This window comes from Salvia hispanica, chromosome 3, assembly GCF_029641045.1.
Source record: "Salvia hispanica isolate PSC_SH4W2 chromosome 3, Shi_PSC_v1, whole genome shotgun sequence".
Classification (NCBI taxonomy): Eukaryota; Viridiplantae; Streptophyta; class Magnoliopsida; order Lamiales; family Lamiaceae; genus Salvia; species Salvia hispanica.
This window is the reverse complement of record NC_142694.1, coordinates 19,464,582-19,489,532: the sequence shown is the minus strand read 5'-3', so window position 1 is coordinate 19,489,532 and position 24,951 is coordinate 19,464,582. Positions and strand designations below refer to the sequence as shown.

The 24,951-nt window shown below is 34.6% G+C and overlaps 3 protein-coding genes across 3 annotated transcripts; 2 read left to right on the top strand and 1 right to left on the bottom strand.

Moving 5' to 3' along the window:
• The first annotated feature begins 5,578 nt into the window (after positions 1-5,578).
• Positions 5,579-8,364, top strand: LOC125214088 (glucan endo-1,3-beta-D-glucosidase-like). The gene is made up of 3 exons (XM_048114966.2): positions 5,579-5,739; positions 5,812-7,101; positions 8,147-8,364. The coding sequence occupies exons 1-3, from the start codon at positions 5,670-5,672 to the stop codon at positions 8,185-8,187; spliced, it is 1,401 nt and encodes a 466-aa protein (XP_047970923.1). The 5' UTR covers positions 5,579-5,669; the 3' UTR covers positions 8,188-8,364.
• Positions 8,365-14,747: 6,383 nt separating this feature from the next.
• On the top strand, positions 14,748-17,766 carry LOC125214651 (choline-phosphate cytidylyltransferase 1-like). Its single transcript, XM_048115769.2, has 8 exons — positions 14,748-14,934; positions 15,454-15,567; positions 15,899-15,994; positions 16,492-16,534; positions 16,649-16,804; positions 17,000-17,080; positions 17,153-17,263; positions 17,332-17,766. The coding sequence occupies exons 1-8, from the start codon at positions 14,789-14,791 to the stop codon at positions 17,515-17,517; spliced, it is 933 nt and encodes a 310-aa protein (XP_047971726.1). The 5' UTR covers positions 14,748-14,788; the 3' UTR covers positions 17,518-17,766.
• Positions 17,767-17,819: 53 nt separating this feature from the next.
• On the bottom strand, positions 17,820-22,370 carry LOC125214650 (anthocyanidin 3-O-glucosyltransferase 2-like). Its single transcript, XM_089068505.1, has 2 exons — positions 22,077-22,370; positions 17,820-19,315 (listed from the first exon to the last, which is right to left on the bottom strand). The coding sequence occupies exons 1-2, from the start codon at positions 22,177-22,179 to the stop codon at positions 17,958-17,960; spliced, it is 1,461 nt and encodes a 486-aa protein (XP_088924631.1). The 5' UTR covers positions 22,180-22,370; the 3' UTR covers positions 17,820-17,957.
• Positions 22,371-24,951: the final 2,581 nt, after the last annotated feature.

The window sequence follows — 24,951 nt, the reverse complement described above, 5'->3', positions numbered from 1 at the left end:
TACAATTTGGTACGATGATATGGTATGTCATACTAATAATTAATTGACAAATGGAAGGTCCATACTATATTACCTAATGAGAAATTCTCTTTTTTATTAAATACTTTCAAAATATGGTAGTAGTATGTTTTAGACTTCCTAACTATAATATATGAACTTTTTTTATATTACGCATAGCAGCTACTTTATTTTTTAATATAAACATATAAATGATGTGCAATAATAAAATAAAATAAGAGCTAAACTAAAATTATTCATATAATTAATTCATAATAAAATATGCTATCAAATTTAAGTTATGATTATATTTAATGATTTTTCTTATACAAAAAATATATATAATGGAAATGAAGGTGACAAATTTAAGTTAACATCATATTTATAATATCTCATTTTCAGCATATTTGTATTAATAAGAAAAATATAAGCAATACCATTAAATTGAAAAGAAGATTCAAATATCAAATACTTAGTTAAATTATAGGAATATAATACATTACGAGCTTATAATTATGTTAGGAGATCTGAATTTTGGATATTTCCATATTTAAGGATATAATTTTTTCATAAAAAAGTGATGTGTTTAATTTGCATATCTAGTTGGAAATAAGATTTTTTATAATGCCATTTGTCAATTACTATTAGTATGCCATGCCAGATCATCATGTCAACTTGGTATGTCTAGTCGATCAAATTTTTACTCAAAATATGTAGTCCTACAACTTTATTAACGTGAAACTAATGGAGTTCTATTATAAGTGTATTTATATAAGATGTCATGTGTCGGACAGATATTTGTTCATTCTTCCGCCGTGGATGCTACACCTTCCGTTTCTAAATAATAGTCTTATTTTTTCACTTTGGTTCGTCCCACAAGATTAGTCTACTCGCAATTTGCCATAAAAAATTCTATATTAGGTGGACCACATTTTTTATAAGTAACACTTCAATCACCTTTTTTTTTATTTCTCTTATAATTTAATAATTTTTTATTAAAACTCGGTAACATCGCCAAATAACTTAGACAATGTTTTTGAAATGTCAATTAGTTCATTTAATTTACTCCATGTTTGTAATTTGCTAACGTTTCCACGTGTGGTGTTTTATCGTCTGCCTAATATTATTTCCCTTTTGCTATTCAAATTTTGTACTCCTCAGAAGCGGTTGTAATCGACTCTCAAGTCAGTTTACAAATCTTTATCACATCTTATCTTTCTTTTTACCATGTTTTGTAATTACAAATTGTTCTTAGTTTTAGGAGAAAGAGACAGAGGCCATGAGTGGTGTCTTATATGGAAATGCCCATTTCAGTATTGGCGATTTTAGATTATACAGTCGAAAAACTTAAAATTAAATAATTACTTAACCCGGTGATGGAAATGAATAGTTTTTCCTTTAATTAGATTTTGGAAAATATGAGGAAAAACATAATACATATGAAATGTGTAGTAAAGTGAGAATCTTCATCCTTTTTTTTTATCTCTTTTCTTTACTTTGTCATTTTCTATCAACAGATAAGAATGAAGTTGAAAAGTATTTTAGAGTACTTATCAAAATTGGGAAATTAAATAGTGAAAATTTAGATTATTATTGTCACTATCATTGAAATATAAAAATAAATAATAAAATAATATATTCGTAAGATATGTACTTACGTTAATCTGGGACCTTTATTTCTGGTTTTTTAATAACTGAGAGATCCAGATTTATACTCCAACATTTTGATTGATTCTTCTTTACGATTTCCTTTATAATTCTTTATGCAGTAGTTCAACTTTCTTGAATTGCTAAAGATTAGATAAACTAAAGTAAAAAGTGATTGTTATTTTCTCTTTTTTGGATATTCAGTCCATCTTTTGCCAACTCATTAGTAATATCTTTTCTTTGGCTATTTTTGGAATCTATAATAGTTTAATGTAATTCATGTGACTAGAGAGAGATCAAGCTTATCTAAAATACACCAGTCTAGCTCCAAAGTAGTAATTTACTGCATTGGTGATAGGATTGGATTGTTAAAAACAGTTGGCATGAATTTGGCTTACTTTGATAAATTTTTGATTGGATTATATTTGACCTTATTTAATTATATATCCGCGACCGCGATAATCGTATACTAATATTATTAATGTTAGCGCAATCGTAGCGCCATGAAACTCAACATTCACTGCACTGTGTAAGCACAAGGTCACGTGCTTCGTAACGCCTACACATAATTATCCTTCTCCAATAACAGATTCTCAAGCTAGTGGCATGATTTTATCTTTTTGATTAATTTAAAATTCGTATTTTAATATTATTGTCAACGACCGTAAGTCTCTTACGAACTTTTCCTTTTCATTCTACTTTTTGACATATGAATACTACATTACCCATACAGGGTTGTCGATCGAGTCAATCATATTCGTGATTAAACCGGAACAAAAACATGTTAAATAAAAAAATACTGAAAAATTGTGTAGCTTAAATTGGAATAGATATTAAAAATGGAGTACTAAATTGTAAATATGGACTAGACGTTAACAAATTAATGCATTCCAACGGCTTACATGAGAGTGAAGTTAATGCTAATTAATCAGCATAACAGTTTCCTAACTCTATTCTACCTAAATTATTCTCTCTCTCACACTGATTTATGGATCTCAAAACAAGTACTACTACCTTATTTTTAATGATGTTGATGATAATATCTTTGGTTTTTTGTGTATGGAATGTGAATATGTGATGACATTTTTGTGGTAATATAAGCATTTACTTTTTCAAAATATTAATTTTTTTTAGGGAATACTTTTAAAAGTCAGTTAGATCGATAGATAAAATAATACTACTCCATGAGCTTATTCATATTTAGTTAAATACATTGGAAATTTAAAATATCTCAAGGTCATTGATAGTAATTTCTATACTATTCAAGCTAATTTTGTTTATTTCATATTATTGGAAAATGACTGCCAATTAGAATAAAGCTATTTACTCATGAATTATATTAACCATGAAAAATAAACCGTCATTTACATGATTTTGAAATATTTAAGTCTGTTGTACTTTAAAAACATGTATACTACCAAATCATTGATTGGGAAATGAATGTGAAACCTCATAGATTTGTTCACAATAAGACATGTGATAATATATTACAATATGAAATCCAATCATCCCATGTTGATTACAACTCATGTGACCCATACAAGCTAAATCAAGGAATACCATTATAATAGTATTATTGAACACTTAAAAACGTATTGATAAGTGTAGTTCGAGAAATTTATAAGACGATACCCATATTTATAGACACAAAAGATCAGTAAAAGTACAAATATACCACTTAGATACAAATTTACTTTCAGATAAATCTATTTTAGAAATTATTCCCTGCGTCCAATAATAAGCGTCCATACTATTTCTGCTAGTCTCATATACGACCAACTTATTTACTCACATAAGATTATAAAATTAATATTATTTCATATATATTAGCGGACTTTACATTAATTTATTTCATTTATATTTCTTAAAACTCATTTAATTTAAATAAAAATTAATTTTATTATACGACGGAGTGAATATATCAAATAGACCAATCCCATGATCTCTTCATTATTCGAAATTATGATATCATCCCACGTCAACTAAAGTGAGCTTTAAGGTAACGGCACACTCAATTTTTCCCACTAACAATCAATAATAAAATAATAAATCCAAGTACCAAAAAATAAATCCTAAAAATAATTATTACCCAAATTAAAGAAAAATAAAAATTCCTTGTGATGGGTAAAGCAAATTACGGTCACTATTTGACTTGGGAGAATAAAAAGGTCTTTATTTTTCACAACAGTAGTCAATTAATTCTGACCAGTTAGATACTCCCCGAGGAAGTATCCTGCCACGTGGGCCGCATCATAGCCGTTGATGCTGCATCACCATCGTTATTAACCTCATTAATCAACCATAATTCCATTAAATTCGACTTTAATCTCCCAAATTAGAAAACGGTCGACTCTCGTGGGGCCCGAACAGCCGGGACCATGTGCTACAGGCTTCCGTGGGACCCGCTAGCCTCGAAAATTCACTTTTTAGCATTATTGAAACTATCTTAAATTCTTAATAGGGGAAAACTGAAATTTAATACTCCCTCCGTCTCGGATAATTCGTCCCACTTTGATCAGGCACGAGTTTTAAAAAATCTAATGGAAAGTGAGATGAAAAAGTTGGTGGAATGTGAGTCCTACTTTTAAAGTACTCCATTAGTTTTATAATAAAATGTGAGTAGGAATGAATTGGTGGAATATGAGATCCACTACAAAAATGGTAAAAATGAAGTGAGACAAATGATATGGGACGGACCAAAATAAAATATTGAGACGAATTATCTGGGACGGAGGAGTGCTATTACTAACTGAACTGCTACTGTATTACCTCGAAATATGCATAAATAACTAATTTTGGACTATTCATTTTGCTAAAATATTATAATTATATAGTTTTTATAATTTCTTACTTTATAAAAAATACTAATAATAATGCCTAGTTTTAATTACATGGAGTAGATTTTTGTACTACATTTCTTATGCAGCGAAAAAGTTATTGCTCAATCGATCCTATCTCTACTATAAATTATATAATGTGATTATCTTCAAATTATGAAAGCTACATAGTCAATTGGTGGCTATAACTCAATTGTGAAAATATATTTATTGCTAGTATATAAATTATAATATGATAATGTTAAAATTATACTCCACATCAGTATACATCAGTATATGTAAGCTACAGAGTCTTTATTGTGGCTATGAATAAATTATGAAGATATATTATTAGGTTAAATTATAAATTCGATTCTGTTAACACGTAGCATAAGAAAGCTACATAGTCTTGTTGTCGTTATAAATAAAATGTGAAGATATAGTCTTGATGTGGCTGTAAATAAATTGTGAGATAGTGGAGTAGTACTATATTTATGGAGTACTATATTTTTTGATAGTTCGACTATCAAAAAATATAACTTTTCCTTAAAAATAGTTGCAATACTAATGATATTTAGTTTTAGCAAAAGATTTCATTAAATAGAAGAATAAAAATCAATAGCGGTCTTAACAAAGATTACTAGAGCATAGGAACTTAAATCGTGAATGTAGTTAAAATCTGATTAATCACATAGTAGTACTAATATTTAAAATGAAGTTACAATTTTTTCTCAATTATTTACTTTAGAAGTATAGTCTAGTAGGAGTATATACGTTCTCAAACATAAATGAATGAATTAAAAGATATGCAGAAACGTAATAAAGAAACTGATTAATTATAGGATGCATTATTTCAAAGATGGAGCAACTATTGAAAAATAAATATATTGTATTTTTCAATTACTGAATAGAGTTTATATACCTTTCAGTTAAATGTGTATGCTGAATAAATAACGTACGACACCACTCATAATTCACGCACATTCGTAACAAACATTAGTTATGTTATTGACCAAATATATGTCCATTAATAAAATCTTGGATAAAAGGAAAATAAATATGAGTATATTCAACAAAATTAATAATTTAGAAATTCTAAAAATAAAAATAAAACCAATAAATCCCCAGTCCACCACCATCCTCCCCACACTCTCCACTCTCACTCCACTCACTCCCTCTCTCTAAAACAGAGAGAAGAAGCCCAGCTCGATGCATTCACCATCCGCATCAATGGCGCCAATCTTCATCCTCCTCCTCCTCCCCCTCATCTCCGCCTCAGGTAAAAATCTCTCACCACACCTCACATTTTACGCACACAATTCACTCACCTATCTCAATTTTCCCTCCACAGACGCCGCGATCGGCGTCAACTACGGCCGCATTGCCAGCAATCTCCCCTCCGCCACGCGCGTCGTCCGCCTCCTCAAGTCCCAACGCATCGACCGCGTCAAGGTCTACGACTCCGACCCCGCCGTCCTCAAAGCCCTAGCCGGCTCCGGCATTAAGCTCACCGTCAACCTCCCCAACGAGCTCCTCTCCTCCGCCGCCCGCCGCCCCTCCTACGCCGCCGCCTGGGTGAAGAACAACATCGCCGCCTACCACCCCGCCACCGCAATCGAGGCCGTCGCCGTCGGCAACGAGGTCTTCGCCGACCCTCACAACACCACCCGCTTCCTCCTCCCCGCAATCTACAACGTTCAGAAAGCCCTAGCCAAGTACAAGCTCGATGACGTCATCAAGGTCTCATCCCCCTTCGCTCTCTCCGCCCTGCAAAATTCCTACCCCGCCTCCGCCGGTTCGTTCCGCCACGATCTGGTCGAACCGGTCATCAAACCATTACTCGAGTTTCTGAAAAAAACCGGATCTCCGCTCATGATCAATGTTTACCCCTTTTTCGCATACGAGTCCAATGCTGACGTCATCCCCCTCGACTACGCGCTTTTCCGCCCCAACGCCGGCGTTATAGACGCCGGCAACGGCTTGAAATACTTCTCCCTATTCGACGCGCAGATCGACGCCGTGTTCGCGGCGATGTCCGCGCTCAAATACGACGACGTTCCGATCGTCGTGACCGAGACAGGCTGGCCGTCGAAGGGCGATTCGAACGAGATCGGCGCCAGCATTCCAAACGCCGCGGCGTTCAACGGAAACCTAGTCCGCCGAATCCTCAGCGGCGGCGGAACTCCGCTCCGGCCGAAGGCGAATCTGACGGTTTTCCTCTTCGCTCTATTCAACGAGGATCGGAAATTCGGGCCGACGTCGGAGAGGAATTTCGGTCTATTCTACCCGGACGAGAGGAAGGTGTACGACATTCCTCTGACGGCGGAGGGGCTGAAGGGGTACGTGGAGCCGGCCGCGCCGCCGCTGAGCGACGGGGAGAGGATGAAGACGGGGAGCGGGGAGACGTGGTGCGTTGCGAAGGGGGAAGCGGGGAAGGATAAGCTGCAGGAGGGTTTAGACTTCGCGTGTGGGGAGGGAGGGGCTAACTGCCATCCGATTCAACCCGGATCCACGTGTTTCGATCCTAACACGGTTGAGGCCCACGCGTCGTATGCGTTCAATAGCTACTACCAGAGGAATGGTCGCGCCACGTCAGCCTGCTTCTTCGGTGGGGCCGGCTCCATCGTGACGCAACAGCCTAGTGAGTTTTATTCATCAAATTGCTACTAATATTATTGCTGTTGAATTAATTGAATTTATAGCTGGATGCCATAATAATTGAATGTTTCAGTAATGGGGCATACAAAATGTTGGGCTCATTTTCTGTTATCCACTACTGTTGGATCGCAATAAATGAGACCAATATTTATAAATCAATAGTTGGATCCAATTAAAAACCAGTCCACTATCTTGTCAATTGTGGTTAGTCTTCTACCAGTATAAAAGATTTACATGTTCTATAAAAGTAGTAATGGATTGGTATGGGAAAAATGAGGGTCAGGTGAATTTATGGAAAATTGAGATTTATTGTTTATAGAGAATATTGAAGATTCCAGAGCATAGATTGTGTTGTGTTTATAGGGGGCGTAGGTTAGGAAGTGGGGGGAGGAGTGGCTAACATGTGCGGGGGGTGAATAATGGTGAATGAGGTGGTGGCCCACTAGCACAAGGAAAGTGGTAGTAATTGAGTAGCACGTGATTGACGGACACACCTTTTCTGACATGTCTCATTGTCTTGTAGTACTACTTGAGTCTTGAGCCACCCATCTAAAAGGAATAAGTTTTTTTTATTAGTATAAATACACAAAACATTAGTTTTGGAGTATGTTATTAACTTCTATATTAGGGTGAAAATACACTTTTAAACCAACAGGATTTAGAGCATTTAAATGTATTCTTGCCAAAAACAATTTGAAACCCCTGTCCCAAGAGGCTCCCCACATCTCTGCCCGATAATATTTTTGTGAGCGAGTGTTTAATCAGAATTCAGGATACACAGTGTCCGCTAAACGAGAAGGTATGTTTGAAGTTCATCTTCCAAGGCTTCACACTTGTATTGACTTCATGTATTGATGCCCAAAGAGTGAATATTTATATTTTAAGTCTAAAGTTTAGGATTTGAAAATAGAATAATGCTTTGACTATTGTTTTTTTTTAATGCTTTGGTGGTTATTTCATTGATGTTATTGATTTTCTTTGATTAATTGAAGTATTCTGTTACTAATGTATTCTTTTTCTTGTTGTAGAGTACGGCAAATGTGCGCTGCCCTCTGGAAATGAAAATTGAAGAGAAGAAAGAGAGGGGCAATGAAACTAGAGCTCAAGTGAATTGAGAGTAATTTAATTCCATTGTAGGTATAATATTATACTATTAATTTACTTTTTTGGTTCCTATAATTACTAGTAGAAACTAGTGTTACATAAGCGCCCCAATCAAATGAACTTTGTTAACTAGCTTTTCCTACTTCTTTTCGTAGTAGTATTTCTTTATGAGCAATGCTAACACCAATAATGTGGCTAGTTACCAAAAATTTTAACTAACAATCTTTATTTTTACATTACATTGTCTTCATAAATGATTATGAATCGATATTAGTTACGAGATGATTATGAATCTATATTAGTTACGAGGCACATGTTACACTAGCACATGATTTTAAAAGATGTTTAGTTTGATAAATAAAGAGTGAAGTAATACGTGAATGTATTAATAGCAATGTTTTAAAAATCGGATCGGCCGGTGAACCGGTGAGGCTACTGGTTCACGGTTCAACCGGTCCGGCCGGTTCAATCACTGGTCGAACTGTTTTACCTTGCAAATATATATAATTAAATATATCCATACAAAGTATATTAAATTTAATGATTAAATATATCCATACAAAGTATATTAAATTTAATGAGTGATAAATTATAATTAGTAATATATAACAAAAACATATACTATTAAACTTTGCATATAAATTAAATATGAAGATCATTTAAAATAAGTGAATGATAAAATTTAAATAATAACTAAATACATAAATTATTAATTAGAATAACTAAAAAAGTACAATATTTTTCATATATAAATAAATAAAATTTATATTAATTAGAAAATGTTTATATGGTGAAATAATATTATAGACAATATATAAAAATAAACATGATTTTTTAGTTAATTTGGATAAATATATACTATATTAGTATTATTAGTTAATACATAAATTAAACATGATTTATTAATAAGTTTGGAGTATTATTTAGTAAATATGGAGTAATAAACTATGTTAATAATATATATACTACAATATTAAATCTTAGATAAAATCTATTATTTATATACATTATACAAATAAAAGTAAAATTTAGTGAGGGATAGTTAATATTAAGCATATCACAACTAATAGTAATTATTTAAAAGTATAAAATTAAACACAAATTATTAATTTGTGTGGACAAAAAATTATAGGTTTAATGTATAACAATAATTAATGCTCATAATATTTCATTCAAGTACATGTGGTGGAGTGGTAGATATGTTGGTCTCTTGACTCATAGGTCATGAGTTCAACTCCCATCAAACTCAAATTTTACAAAAATTTTAAAAATTTAGAAAACCGGTTTCCGGTTCCCGGCCGGCCGGTTCCGGCGGTTCATGGCGGTTTGATGTGCTACTGGTTTTATAGTGCAAACCGGACCGGACTACGCACCGGTTCGCGGTCCGACCGGTCGAACCGGCCGGTCCGGTCCGGTTTTTAAAACATTGATTAATAGTGAAAATTAAAATAATTACTCCTTTCTTCTCATTGAAGTGAGATAAATTTTTCGTATTAGTTTGTTTCAATTGATATGACTTATTGCCAAAAATGAAAACACAATTATCTCTATTTTATTCTTTTTTTATTTTAACTTAATACAAAAATAAAAAGAAAAGTGACATATCTATATCATGATTGTATTCTTATAATTATATTACCAATAATTTAATGTAATAACAGAAGTTATCATATTGGTCCAATACATCTTATAGTAATAAGCAATAATAATTGTATCACTAATAATTAATCATATGCTAGACGATATATAAATATAAACAAACCAATGATAATATAATATACTATAACTGAAATTAATACTACTAGTTTAAAATAAATATCATAAATGGCTAGCAAAAAAATATTACGCTTAGTTAATTAATTATTCAATATTTTTGCAGTAAACATATGCCCCAAAAAATTGAAATCACATTCCTCATAAATTCCAGTTACTCTGTTATATAATTTGGTCAAAGATAATTCGGTGAAAATTGCAATAGTCTTCATGCAATTCTTATAATAACCTTTTATTGAATAATTTTACATTTGAAAATTCATAAATAGGCGTCACTGCTGACGTGCCACTGATGTTCACCCTTTTCAATATCAGTTTAAGTTAAACTTGAATTATACCCAATTTTTACTACTGTTACTAATCATCATAGAGAAGATTTCATGAATTCTTTAATTTGACCAAATTAAAGTTCTAATCTGCGTCGACTCGAATAGTACCAGTTCTAGAATGCTTACCATTTATGTACACACACATCACTCTCACCTAGGGGTGGCAAAATGGGTAGCGGGTAATGGATAATTCCCATCTCGACCCGCTACTCGCCGGTTATTGGGTACCCACTACCCGACGATAACGGTAAACGGGACGGGATCGGGTAATGCGTTTTAGAGTTTTACGGGTCGCGGGTATACCCGTTAGTCCTGATAATACCCGTTATTATTAGTATTAGTCATATTCCATCTTTTAATACTCCATCCATTCCATATTAATAGACGTGTTTCAAATAGTTAAAGTGGAAAAAAAAACAAGTAAATAGTTAAATAATAATAGCCTTATACGCACTCATTTTGAAAAATAAAAATATATAGTTAGAATGGAGGAAAAATAAAGTAATAGAGATAATAATGTAGAGAAGAGTATTTCTATTATTATTTTTTCAAAATGAGTGAGAAAATGAAATGCCTCTATTAAGGTGGAACAATGGAAGTACTTTATCTAAGAGTTCTTTTGAAACATTTATATATTCCAACGAACATACAATTGAAAACTCACCGAACTAGCTATAGAGTGTTCCCTAACTTTTATTCTCAATCTATTCAATGTTTACCATCGATATTAATAAAGTAAATTAGGGAACATTGACGGTTGTTATGGTTTTCAAATTTTTTATTAGGATTTTGGGTCGGGTACGGGTACCCGCAATGTCGGGTACGGGATACCCGACACGGGTATCGGGTAATCCCAGTATGTCGCGGGGCGGGTATCGGGACAACAATTTGGCTAAAATCGGGTACGGATACCCGACTTGTCGGATACGGATACCCGCGGGTAACCCGTTTCGCCACCCCTACTCTCGCCTTACATTCTTTTTGGTTTATAAGTTGATATTAATGAAGATAATATAAATTACTAAATATTAAAGAAAAGTCATTGCTTTGACTAGTCTACAAGTTTCATCAACTCCTCTTTAAAAAAGTGGGCAAAATTTTAAGTGGGCAAAATTTTTGTCTTACACATTATACTTTGGTCCATAGTTCACTACAGAAAATAGTGGTTTACCGCTGACATCACCGAAGGATGACAATTCCTCGGCAATTTTTGATGATTGTAGACAATGTTACCGACGAAATATACAACTATATGACAGTAGCCTGTTGCTAAAAAACTTACCAATGGAAGCGGAAAATTTCCGTCGGAACACTGTTATCAAAGGAAAAATAACTGTCTTTATTTGTTTAATGGTCAATCGCGATTTTAAAAATTCAAAATTTGTCTTGTATATTTTCACATAAAATCTATTTGGTCACATACATTAAGAGCATCTCCAACCATTTACATTAAACTCAATCTCATTTTAGTGTAAATGTACCATCAAATATGATTTTACTCCAACCATTTACACTAAACTCAAACTTAAAAGAATATTATCTATATTATGCTTTTTTTACTCACAAAATTTGAAAAACTCTTGGGTTTAGGTTTAATGTAAATCTAAATATAGGTATTTTTTCCTCAAAAACAAAAAATGAAATTGATTTTGAAGTACTATTGGAGCTAATTACCTATCCCATTTGAGGTTTTAGCTTCTGATTCGGACAATATGTTTAAGTCTATATTTAACTCATTAATTAGGTAAAAATGTAATGAAAATCATTTATATGAATAAAAATATATTGTCTAGAACCCGGAGGTATAGCCCACTTAATGTGTAACATTCTTAAAAATAGATCAGTTTTAGAGTTTTAGCTTTTCAAAATTCTAACTTGCATAAAAATTCTTGTTACGTATACCTAACATCATAGTAGCAACATTATAAGTATATATTAAAACAACAAAATATAACTATGTAAGAGAGAAATGGAACAATCGTAATCCTCAATAAATACTCCTAACCACCCCACAATCAACTATTCAATCTTCCTCATTTATCTAACATCAAAAATAAGGTAACTAAAATGTCATATCCTCACGATTGGATGCAACTCAATTTCACCAATGAAAATCAAATAAACCCCCCTCCAACCACCACCACCACTCCGGCCGCCAACGAAGGCCGCGGAGCGAGACCAATCCGGCGGCGCTCGAGGGCCTCACGGCGAACTCCCACCACCCTACTCAACACCGACACCACCAACTTCCGCGCCATGGTGCAGCAATTCACCGGCAGCCCCGCCGCCGCGCCCGGCCACCTCGCCAGCGCCGCCGGGATGTTCGATTTCACGCAGCCGTCCAATTTGTATGGTGATCAAGGGAGAGGAGCTCAATCTCATGTCCAATATCCGATCCATATGCAGCAGCAGCGCGTAGCCGACGTGCATGGACACGGCGGAGGCGGTAGCGCTCCGGCGGAGTCGTCGTCCCCAAATGAGAGCTACATGCTTTGATCACCTGACTTTTCTTTTCTGGGTTTTGTAAATTCTTTTCTCATACAAATAATGCTGCCTATTTTTGGCCACTTTGTTTTTCTTTTTTTGTTGAATTGAATAAGAGGGATTACATTTTTACTAAGATCTTTCGAGATTAAAAAATTTCAAAAATATTTGATCCGAATTCATATGTTTCATATGCGTTTTGCGTAATTTGACACAATAATTTGCTTTCTTCCAAACCATGTGTTACTTTTTTGTAAGTAGTAATTGATATGAACCGGCAATTTTTTCCAGCTTGACTATTGACTCCATTTCACACTCTAATTTTGTAGAATAATAACCGGTCGCCTAGCTATGATATTTATAATTTCAAATTCTTATTTATTATAGTAGTAATATTTTAACTCATATCGGGTCAAGTAGGCATATTTTAATTTAGGTACATTTGCACCTAATATCATGGAACTTTAAAAAAAGTTGGGTTTTTCCCACGAACTTTGAAATTGACAAATAATATCATGAACTTTACTCCGTTTGTTATTTTCCACCAAAGAAAAAATTCCGGCAAATAATATCATGATTTTTTTTTTGTAATTTCTCAACAACAACTTTGAGAACTTCAAGTTTTTCAATCTTTGAGGATAGTTTTTCTTGAAGCACACATCCTTCAAAATTGTTCTTCAATCTATTAATATAGCTAGAACTTTTTTTTTGATGGGAAATAACAAACTCGGGGTAAAGTTCGTGATATTATTTGTCAATTTCAAAGTTCTTAGAAAAATTCCAACTTTTTTAAAGTTACATGATATTAAGTGCGACATCCCTTTAATTTATTAGTGCTAAATATCATTCTACCTCCGTCTATAAAAAATCGTCTTAGTTGTGAAGGCCACAACTTTTAATGTAACATTGATGAAATAAGATAGATAAAAGAATATTTAAAAAATAATTTAATGTAACATTGATGAAATAAGATAGATAAAAGAATATTTAAAAAATGATGGAGTGTTGCTATTATGAAATAAAATCTACCTTATTAAAAATAAAATATTTACTACAAATTGATAAATGGTGATATTGGTGGCCTGTCCAAAATAAAAAAAATGATAATCTTTCATAGACGACGATAGTATATTTCAAAGGGATATTGGTCTCTAAAATCATAAACTTTACTCAAATTTTGGTATTTTCCATGAATTTTAAAATTGGCCTATAAAATCACAAACTTTATATTTTGTTTGTTATTTCCCATGGCGGCTCAATCACCATATCCAACCAACTACCGTGCATTTTTTAACCTACTTAGCACTACTAAATCAACGTGATTTTCTAGTCTTTTATCCTACTTGTCACGAATTTAAAAAGTAATCTAAAATGTTATAAACATTTCACGATTGCCAGGTATAATAAGATTTTTGCCGAAGATTTCTTATTTAGGCTGCCATGGGAAATAACAAACAAAATGTAAAGTTTGTGATTTTTTAGACCAATTTTAAAGTTCATGGGAAATACTAAAATTTGAGCAAAGTTCATGATTTTAGAGACCAATATCCCTATTTCAAATACTTTACTATTACTTGAATTAATTTATATGTTTAAAATTCTAATATTACTTATTTATTCAAAAATTTTAATTAGTTGCACTTGAGATGGTCGTAGAACACATGTTATCCAAATATACTCTAGTTAGTTATTTTCTTCATAATTAAATGTGGTATATACGGTTTTTGATTTAATAAAATAAAATCACTGAACCTAGAAATTACATGTATTTAAGTAAAAAACAAAAGGTAATATATTAATTTTTTAAAATTAAGGAATTTACTACTAAGATTTTCATTCTCTTTAATTTGCGACTAATATTAAGCGAGCGTATGAGGCATGAAGCGGTAATATCGGAATGATATCGAAAAAATTAAAATGCTAAAGTGATAATCACAGGTAGATTTAGATTAAAAAAAACAAAAAAAAAAAACGGTTGCGATGGGAGATAAAGTTACCGGAAAAGCAGAGGAGAAGCCGAAAAACGACGGGCCTCCGCTTGATCGCCCCGTACGCGTCTACGCCGATGGAATCTACGATCTCTTCCACTTCGGCCACGCTCGTTCCCTCGAACAAGCGAAGCTCTCGTGCGTTTTTTCCCCCTTTTTTGCGCTGTTGTTATTCTCGCTCTCATTGATTCAGTTTGCGATCATCTAATTTCGTTTAATTGCTGAGAAATCCGCTTTCGACTGTGATCGTGGCTGCTAGCGCGATTGCAATGCGGAGGTCGTGTCATTGATTGTGAATTTTTTTTGATGATTGTTTCCAATTTCGATTACTTTCGGCTGGTGATTGAATTTTTTTCTCTCTCCATTTTTGTTATTGAAGGGGAGAATCTGAAACGTTATATTTCAGCTTTTTGTGATGATTGTTTCCAATTTCGATTACTTTCGGCAATTGCATGAAATTTTGGCTGCTCGATTTGTGTTGTTGAAGGGGAGAATTGAAGCATTATATTTCAGCTTTTTACTTCCGTTTGCTTTGGAGTATTATTTTGAGATGAATTTATAATGTTTGATCAATTTGATGTTAAGCCATCAGGAGATGATGCTTAAACGCTTTCTCTCAATCAATTATTAGTCGGGTGGTGATACCTTTCTCCGCAGGTTTCCCAATACGTATTTGCTGGTTGGATGCTGCAATGATGCCACTACGCATAAGTACAAGGGAAAGACTGTTATGAATGACGCTGAGCGATATGAATCCCTTCGTCATTGCAAGTTTGTTTCCAACTTCCTTGCACTTCATGTTTATTTTCATTATGTATTTCTTGGTGATAAACTAGATGAAGCATTATTAATCCTAATCTGGCTAGTCTCTAGATTGTGGTTCCATTATTCTATACATGAATTATTAATGTACTTATATGCATCTATTCTGGATATGCCATCAGGATCAAGTTCCTTCTGGAAGAGAATTGTTTATGATTTATGTTTTCATTGTTTCCGATCCCATGTCATCTGGATACTTAGTATGCCTATGTCTAAATGCTTGGTTGCACAAGATATTCCGTAATTTAACATGTTAAGCTTTTCTATATGACAATGGCAGGTGGGTGGATGAGGTTATCCCTGATGCTCCGTGGGTAATTAATCAAGAGTTTCTTGACAAGCACCGTATCGATTACGTGGCTCATGATTCTCTTCCGTAAGCCTTTCTCATCTAGAAACATCCTTTTCAGGACAGGAATTTGACACAGTTACTAAAAGTTTCTAAAACTATAGACTATATATGGTTCTTTGACTTGTGACATTTGTTAGATTTATTTGTCGACGCTGTAGCAATTTGATACAGTAGTGATAGTGTCTTTTGAGGTCTGATATTAATGTGCCAGGGATTTTCAATGGATATGAGATTCGATCAGTGGAAGTTCATAAAAACTAATACTAATGGCTACAAACATTAGACTTCTTAACCTTAGTGATCATGTTAAGCATATATCCCCTGCTATGCTTCCAAATAATCTTTTGGGTGAATGTCCGTAAACTTTTCAACATTGAAGCGAAATTTAGTGGCTTTGACACACCTAATAGCTGGTGTTGTTGTTGTTGTTGTGAACTAGTGCAAGTATAGTTGAAAATGTGTTTGAACTTCCAGTAACCGTGCATTTACTCCCCTAGGATGATGTAACCTCTTTTTTTCAGTTATGCAGATACTAGCGGAGCTGGAAATGATGTTTATGAATTTGTAAGCATTGCTTTTGTTCGCATATTGTCCTTCTGGTTTTGTAGATGTTATTTCTGATGTCTTTTTTGCACTTCGGAAGCCTACTAATCATCTTTTACTTATCTCTAATGCCAGGTGAAAGCTGTTGGACGATTCAAGGAGACTAAAAGGACTGATGGAATTTCAACTTCAGATGTCATTATGAGGATAGTGAAGGATTATAACCAATATGTGATGCGCAATTTAGACCGTGGGTATTCAAGGAAGGACCTTAATGTCAGCTACGTTAAGGCAATACTCTTGCTCTTGTTTTGATGTCATCAATTGATTTAATGTACCTCGATTCGTCTATCTGGTTACGTGCCAAAGGGATCAGTGGTATTAGTTTTCAGTGAGGCTTGCGTTTTTACGTGCCAAAGGGATCAGTGGTATTAGTTTTTAGTGGGGCTTGCGTTTTTTATGATATCGTTCTTTTCACATTGGCAGGAAAAGCGACTGAGGGTGAATATGAGACTGAAAAAGTTGCAAGAGGTTGTCAAGGAACAACAAGAAAAAGTGGGAGAAAAGGTTACAGATGGAATAGTTGGATTATGCCTGACGTTTGTTGTTGCATGTTTTCATTTTAACATCTTCTTTCAGATACAAACTGCAGCGAAAACAGCCGGCGTGAATCCCAATGTGTGGGTCGAAAATGCTGATCGATGGGTTGCTGGGTTTCTTGAGATGTTTGAGGAACGTTGCCATAAAATGGTAAGCAATACTGTTATGGATTTGGATACATGCTCCAATTTTTAATCTTCTGAACTTCTTCTTCTCAGGGGACAGCCATTAGAGATCGTATTCAAGAGAGTTTAAGGGGACAGCCGGCATTGGAGTATGAGACCAGCAGTGCAGAGGAGGATGATGTCTATGGAGATGGTGATGAGTATTACTATGACGGTGGAGACCTCAACGACGAGGAGGAATACTACGAAAGTGATCTCAAATGTGATGACAAAACCTAAGCCAAATGATGTGTAAGTTAAACTGTTGGTTGATGCAGCAAGGTACAACCTGCATACTAATCAACTTGTATAAACTATTCTAGGATTTTTTTTTTTCTTGTTGCTGTATTTTGTTCGTTTTGTTTTTCGTTCTTTAAAGCCATTCTTTCGTCTAGAACTCAGCCTCTGGCGAATCATATAGTTTTATACTGGTAAGGTTGGAAAGGAAACTGTATATGCTTATGAAACTTAGTTTGTATTTGGTGTTTATGTTCATTTGCAAAGCTTTAATTTCAACCTCTTTTGATCTTTGCTAGATATCCTTTTCAACAAAAACACAGCAAAATATGTTGCATTCGTAACTACAATTTCCAACTCAAAAGTTGTGTCATGTTTTAGTGTTACATTTATTTAATACAAATCAATAGTCTCTCAATTTGTCACGAAAATGACTGATGAATTCATGAGGTCGAAGCATTGCTCATCATATCATCAATTAGCCTCTTGAAAGAAGCATACGAAGATCCACCTTCAACCACAGTCATTCTACTCTTCTCTTTCATCTCTCTCACTCTTTCCTTCACCCTACTCCCACTCTCCATCACCTCCCTTATCCCTCTCTCCACCTCTGCCGCGGCCACCACTGACCCGTCCCCGCTCCTCTCCAAGTAGCTCAGCGTGATCTCCACCGCCAGCCCCAACTCCCTCACCAGCTGGAATGCGTTCATCTGTTGCTCCGAGTGCAAAGGCCATGTCGCCACGGGCACGCCACACCAGAGGCTCTCGAGCACAGAATTCCACCCACAGTGCGACACGAACCCGCCCACAGCTGGATGGGATAACACCTCCAGCTGTGGTATCCACCCCACAACCTTACCCACTCCACTAGTTCTGTCCAGGAACCCCTCCGGCAGGACTTCTCTGTAGCTCTCGTACTCTCCCGGGAAGCTCGCCTTCTGGCTGCTCGGTGCCTGGCGCCGGAGCGACCAGAGGAAACGCTGGCCGCTCTGCTCGAGCCCGATTGCCAGCTCACGTATTTGAACCTCGCTCAAACTCCCCTGGCTCCCAAAACAGATCAATACCACTGAACCAGAATGCTGCTCATCCAGCCACTTGAGAACCTCAGGGGAGCTTTTATGAGAAGGGCCACAGTTCAAAATCGGGCCAACGGAGTACACCGGTGGGACCGGTGCAGCGCCATATGCCGAACCCATGACGAACGATCCCAGCGCATGAGGCTCGAGCTCAGCAAAAGTGTTGACAATGATCCCTCTAGCCTTCCTATAATCACGAGCATATTGAAGGAACCTATCCTCCCACTGGCTCCTAACCACCAGCACCTGAGACAGGACGCTAGGAGGCAGAGGGAGGCCGAAGCTCGGGATATCCAGCTCGGATCCCGAGTCCTGGAGCGCGCAGACGTCGTCGTTTCGTTCGTCGTGGAGGGTCTGGAAGTGGAGCATGGCGCCGAGGAAACTGGCGGGAGAAGTGAAGAAGATGTAGGCGGGGATGGCGAGCTCGGCCGCGACGCCGATCATGGAAGTGCAGAGCATGTCGACCACCATGGCGGCGACGTTGGGGCGGCGGGAGCGGAGGAATTCGGCCACGTTGGGCTGCTGGCTCACCACGAGGCTGTGGACGAAGTACCCCCGAGTTCTGGCGCTCCACTCGGGCGTCGGCTCGGTTGCCGAGAGGTGGACGAAGTTGAGGTGCACGGATGATGTGGAGGAGGAGGAGAGTAAGTCGGCGTAGGAGCTGCTGACAGAGTCGATGTAGTCAGGGAGCTTCATGAGGAGAACGGTGACTGAGAGAGTTTTACCTGCATGATTCCAAATCCAATTTTAATGCCTAATCTTTTAATTTCAAATTTCACCATTTTTTAGTTATTTGTAAAAGTTACTAGTTGCAAATTATAAGAATACACTGTCCGTTAGCATCACACTCATTTAATGCATGTTAACCGTTGTTTATTTCTTTTCCACACGTAACAAGACAAAAATACGACAATATGAAAATCATTTCTCAAATTGTCATTTTATTCATTTATATGAAGTTATAGAGAAAATGAATAAATTAGATGTTGATAAAATGAAAATTTTAGTAATGTATTAAAATCAAACAAAATGAATAAAATAAATTAAATAATGCTAAACGAGTAGTATTAAAAATAAGTTTGGTTCTATGGATGATACCGATTTAAAGTATCTAGCATATCTTTTTTAATTGTTACTCATACTATATAACACTTATTTCGTTTTACAAGAAGCATGTACTTTCTTTAGTCCGTCTCAGAATAGTACTCTCTCTATCTCACTATAAACGAGACAATTTTTTTTTACTCGTTTTAAAAGAATTATACTTATAAAATAGTCAAAGTAGAGAGAATAATGTAGAAAAAGACTTTATCTACATTATTCTCTCTTACTTTACATTCTCTCCACTATAACTATTATATTATTAATTTTTCAAAATGAGTGCATAATTGAAGCGTCACGCTTATGGTGAGGGAGTGCATTTTTTAATTGAGGGAACATCTTTTTAGGTCCACGAACTTTACCAAAGTATCATTTTAGGCCCGTAAACTTTGAAAATATCATTTCAGGTCCATCAACTATGAGTTAATATCATTTAAAGTACTTTTATACTATTTCCAAGTTTTTCTGGAAAAATATACCCTTGATACCTTAAAGGATATATATTTTTAATAAACTTATCCTATACTCATATTATTTATAAATATCTTTACTATATATTTTTGATAAATTTTCTAAATATAATTTGACCTTCAATATTATCACTTAGTTTTGTAACATGCAAGAAAATATCATTATTCAATTTCTTTATTATTAAAGAAAAGTTCTTTATTCAATTTTTAAAAAATTTAATACTCCATCCGTCCCAAGGTATTAGACCAACTTTCCTTTTTGGGATGTCCCAACATATTAGACTCATTTCCTTTTTTAACAAAAAGCATCTATCTTATTTTATTCTCCACCTACTTTTTTCTCTCTTCTCTCCCCTACTTTTTCCCTCTCTCATACTTTACTCTCTCTACTTTAACTATTTAAATATCACTTCCTTAAATCATGTGCCCAAAAGAAGTGAGTCTAATACTCCGGGACGGAGGGAGTATAAAAAATTGAAGAAGCACTTTTACTTGCATATCACATAATTAAGTGATAATATTGAAGGTCAAATTATATTTAGAAAATTCATCAAAAATATATTGTAAAGATATTTATAAAAGTTTATTAAAAATATATACCCTTTAAGGTATCGAGGGTATTTTCATCCAGAAAAACTTGGAAATAGTAAAAAAGTACTTCAAATGATATTAACCCATAGTTGATGGACCTGAAATGATATTTTCAAAGTTCACGGACCTAAAATGATACTTTGGCAAAATTCGTGGACTAAAAAAGATGTTCCCTCTTTTTAATTTTAGAAACTCTTTTCTCTTTAATGAGTTGAGACTCATTCTCTACTAACAATACTTTAATTATTTTTTTTTCCTGCTTTTTTCTTACTTTATCAATGTGCATAAAAATCCATATCTAACCAAATACACATATTCTTGTGGAACGCATAGAGTAATAACTTTTACAAGGCCGTACTCCCCCCGTCTTAACGAATATGACTCACTTTCATTTTTGGTTTGTCTCAATCAAGATGATCCATTACTAAAAATGAAACACTTTTATCCGTATCTTATTCACTCTCTCCTACTTTACTCTCTTTTCGTTTAATACACAAAATAAAATTGCCTAAATTCCCGTGCTGCTCAAGAAATATGTCAATCTTCCTTATAACGAAGGACAACACTTATTGGACGTAAATTGACCCCATTTTTTCTATAACTCGCAATCATTAAGAATTGACTATATTTTGCGTATAACTTAAAACAACTAAGCCCATTAATTATGATAGTACATAGTATTTCACAACCACAAAAAGTTCTTGGTTGTGAATTACGGTTATTTAAATCAAAATAGTTTTTTTAAGTACTCCCTTCGTTCGGTAATATGAGTCCCAATTCTTCTTAATACAGGTTTTAAAAAATGCTAAAACATGTAGATCGGATAAAATTAGTAGAATGTGAGTCTCATTTGTATATATTAGGTTTAAATCAAATGTGAGTGAAATGAGTTAGTAGAATGTGAGACTTTATTACCATTTATATAGTAAAAATGAACCGAAACTTCTATTCGTGCACAGACTAAAATAAAAAAATCAAACTCCTATTCACGGACGGACGAAGAAGATTGCTTTTTTAAACTATTTTTAAATTTGATAAATGAAACTAACTTTTAGCCGATTCTACTGGAAAAGTACATCCGCCATAGTAGACTGTGGAAGAGAAATCATTGACATCTAATATTTAAAACTTCACCATCAAACCATAGTATAATAATGAAGGTCGTAGATCTCAAAAATGAATCAAGGTAACGCAAATAAAATAAAGAGAGGTAAGTATTGGATGCATTTCTGATAAACGAAGACTAGAAATCAAATGAACAAAGAAGAAATTAAAGTTTATTTTGTAAGTAAAAAAGATGTGAGTGAAATAGTAATATGCATACCGGGAGGAAGAGGAAGAAGGTTTTGACGGTGGATGATGAGTTTCGCAAACTCCACGATTTGCACGTGCCCCATCAGTGGCCATGGGATCAACACCACCTCCATCTGATCTCTCCTTTGCTTTTTTCTCTTTAACCAACTGCACTCTGTCTGGCCCTCCCACTCTGTCTTAAATAATTTAACCTACTACTCACATAGTATTACTTATTTTTTTATTGGGATATTAATTATATTTTATATCTCCATCCTTTTCACTATATTATTGATTTTCTAAAGCGTTTATTTTCGATGACCATTGCGGTAAAATAAGAAAGCTAGGTAGAGTGTTTCTTTAACTGGAAATATTGATGAATTACAAGGCGGGAATACATATATATATATATATATATATAAGCTATAAGAATCAATTTGAAGACTAACTTTATGTATCCCTAAAACTATCTTAACAAACTCTATTCGGAAAGGGAATATAATCCATAACAGTAGCCATTTTATTTCTACTTTTCTTGGCCTCACTTCCACTTATTCATTTTACAAACTAATCTCCTATTGCATCATAATTATATATACTATTTGGCTGGAATATTTTTAATAAGAAAAATACAAAAATCTGAATTTGTACGAACAAAATCGGTATATAGTATATTACTCCCTCCGTCTCGCTTAAGATGACACGTTTTCCTTTTTAGTTTGTCCCAACTAAGATGACACATTTCCTTTTTTGGTAACTTTCTCTCTCCAATTAATACACCCAACCACTTTTTCTCGCTCCTATTAAAATATTCATCTTTATTTATCTCTCTACTTTAATACTTACACTCACCTTCTCTCTCCAATTAAACACTTTAACCAATAACTCATAAAATCCCGTGCCGGCTAAACAATGTGTCATCTTAGCCGGGACGGAGGGAGTACTACTACTTCCTAAGGGTGTCCACAACAGTGGAACAACCGCGCCATAGCCACAAAAAAAGCTTGTCCGTCTAGTCATCACAGCCATGCATCAGCCACATAAAACTTGTCCAACCACGTCCAGTCACGCCACAACCACGGCTCAGTCACGCCTCACATCATTTTATCAATTGTTGGTATATTTTAATTGGACTAGAAAAATTCGAGATTTTAGATTTGAATGGAATGAAAAAAATGAATTGGAAAGAGGTATTTTTATAGACCGAAATTGTAAAAAAGGATGACCGAAAAAGGATGACCGAAATTGTAAAAAAGGATGACCGAAATTGACCACCGCGGCGGTCTCGCGGCTCACAATAGGCTGTTGCCGCCCTCCCACCCGACGCAGCTGGGTCCTCAGTTGTCTTCCCATCGCCGCGGTGGTGCTATTGTGGATACTCTAAGTCCTTGAAAAATATGAACTAATATTAGAATACTTAAACAATAGATTACCCCACACATCATTTTATTTACAACTTATACCACTACACTTCATTATTAATGCTATGTAGTTCATTCTCCACTAACACTACTTACACTTCCTCTTATCTCTTCCTCTTACTTTATTAATTATATATTGAAATCCATGCCAAATCAAATATTCATACCTTTTAGAGACAGAGGGAGTATAAAAAATCAGTATATGCACTATCGCAATGAATCTGTATAAAAAAAAATTAGCTAAAAACACCGAAATCAGAAAATCATCTCAGAAGGACTTTAAATTCACATGGTGGTTGCAAAACGGGCTGGGGAGATCATTTAAGGGTCGAAATCATCGTTTTATTGTTTTCCAGCTAGTATTTTCATTTGTACATATTTAGCTATATATTGATTTCAACGTGTGATAAATGATGATTGAGTTTGTAATATATGTTGATTGAGTTTCATGTGTTTCCAATATATGTTGATTGAGTTTTTTAATGTATCCAATTCTTAAGATATTTTTTTTGAGTTATTTTTTTAACATGCGTTGAGTTTTAAACGTATGTTGATTTAGTTGTTGTGCTGATTTACAAGATTCGATATGATCAGCCGGCCGTCCACTATCCATTTAAATCGAATTCATCGAACAAGGTACCTCGTGCGATTTGATCAAACTAATAATTTAACATAAACACAACTAGATAATTATTTTAAGACAATTCAAAATTCCACTCAACAAATTGAATTTTTAATTGGACTGAAAACAAAGGTAGTAGGAGTACTCTATAAATCCCTATTGGGCTGATGGGCTCAGAATTCTACTCAACATATTTTAGTTATAATCTCAGAATGTTTTTGGGCCTAATCCCCAAAATCCAAATTCATTTCTCGGCCCTCATCACTTTTTTTAAAAATGAACCAATATATCAAGTCCGTACTATCATGCATTTAGGTAGGGATGTCAATCGGGCCGGCCCATCGGGTTTCGGGCCAACCCTACTCGGGTTGCGGGTCAATCGGGTGCGGGCTTGCCGGGTTGTAATTTCTTTCGTGTTGTAAAAGTTCGGCCCTAACCCTAAAAGCTCGGGTTTCAGGCTAGCCCGGCGGGTTAATCGGGTTGCTACCGATAAGGTTAAGGTTCGAACAATCCAATAAATCATGATGAAAATTAGTTATATTTATAAAATATAAAATATTTAATTATGATAAATTTGATATATATGCTTAAAATCAATCATAAAATACTATTATTTGTGATATTTCGTGAAATTTTAATACATGTTAAAAATTTAAATATTCTTTTAGTGAGATTAATTTATTTAACAGTTATTATATTAATAAAAATTCAATATATAATTTATATATTTACCATAAAATTGAAAGTTATCTTTTTTTAGTTATCTATGTCATAAAATTAATCAACGACATGTCGAATTAGGAGTAAAAAATTGAAAAATATAAATTTTACCGGGTTATCGGGCCAGCCCATCGGGTTTTCGG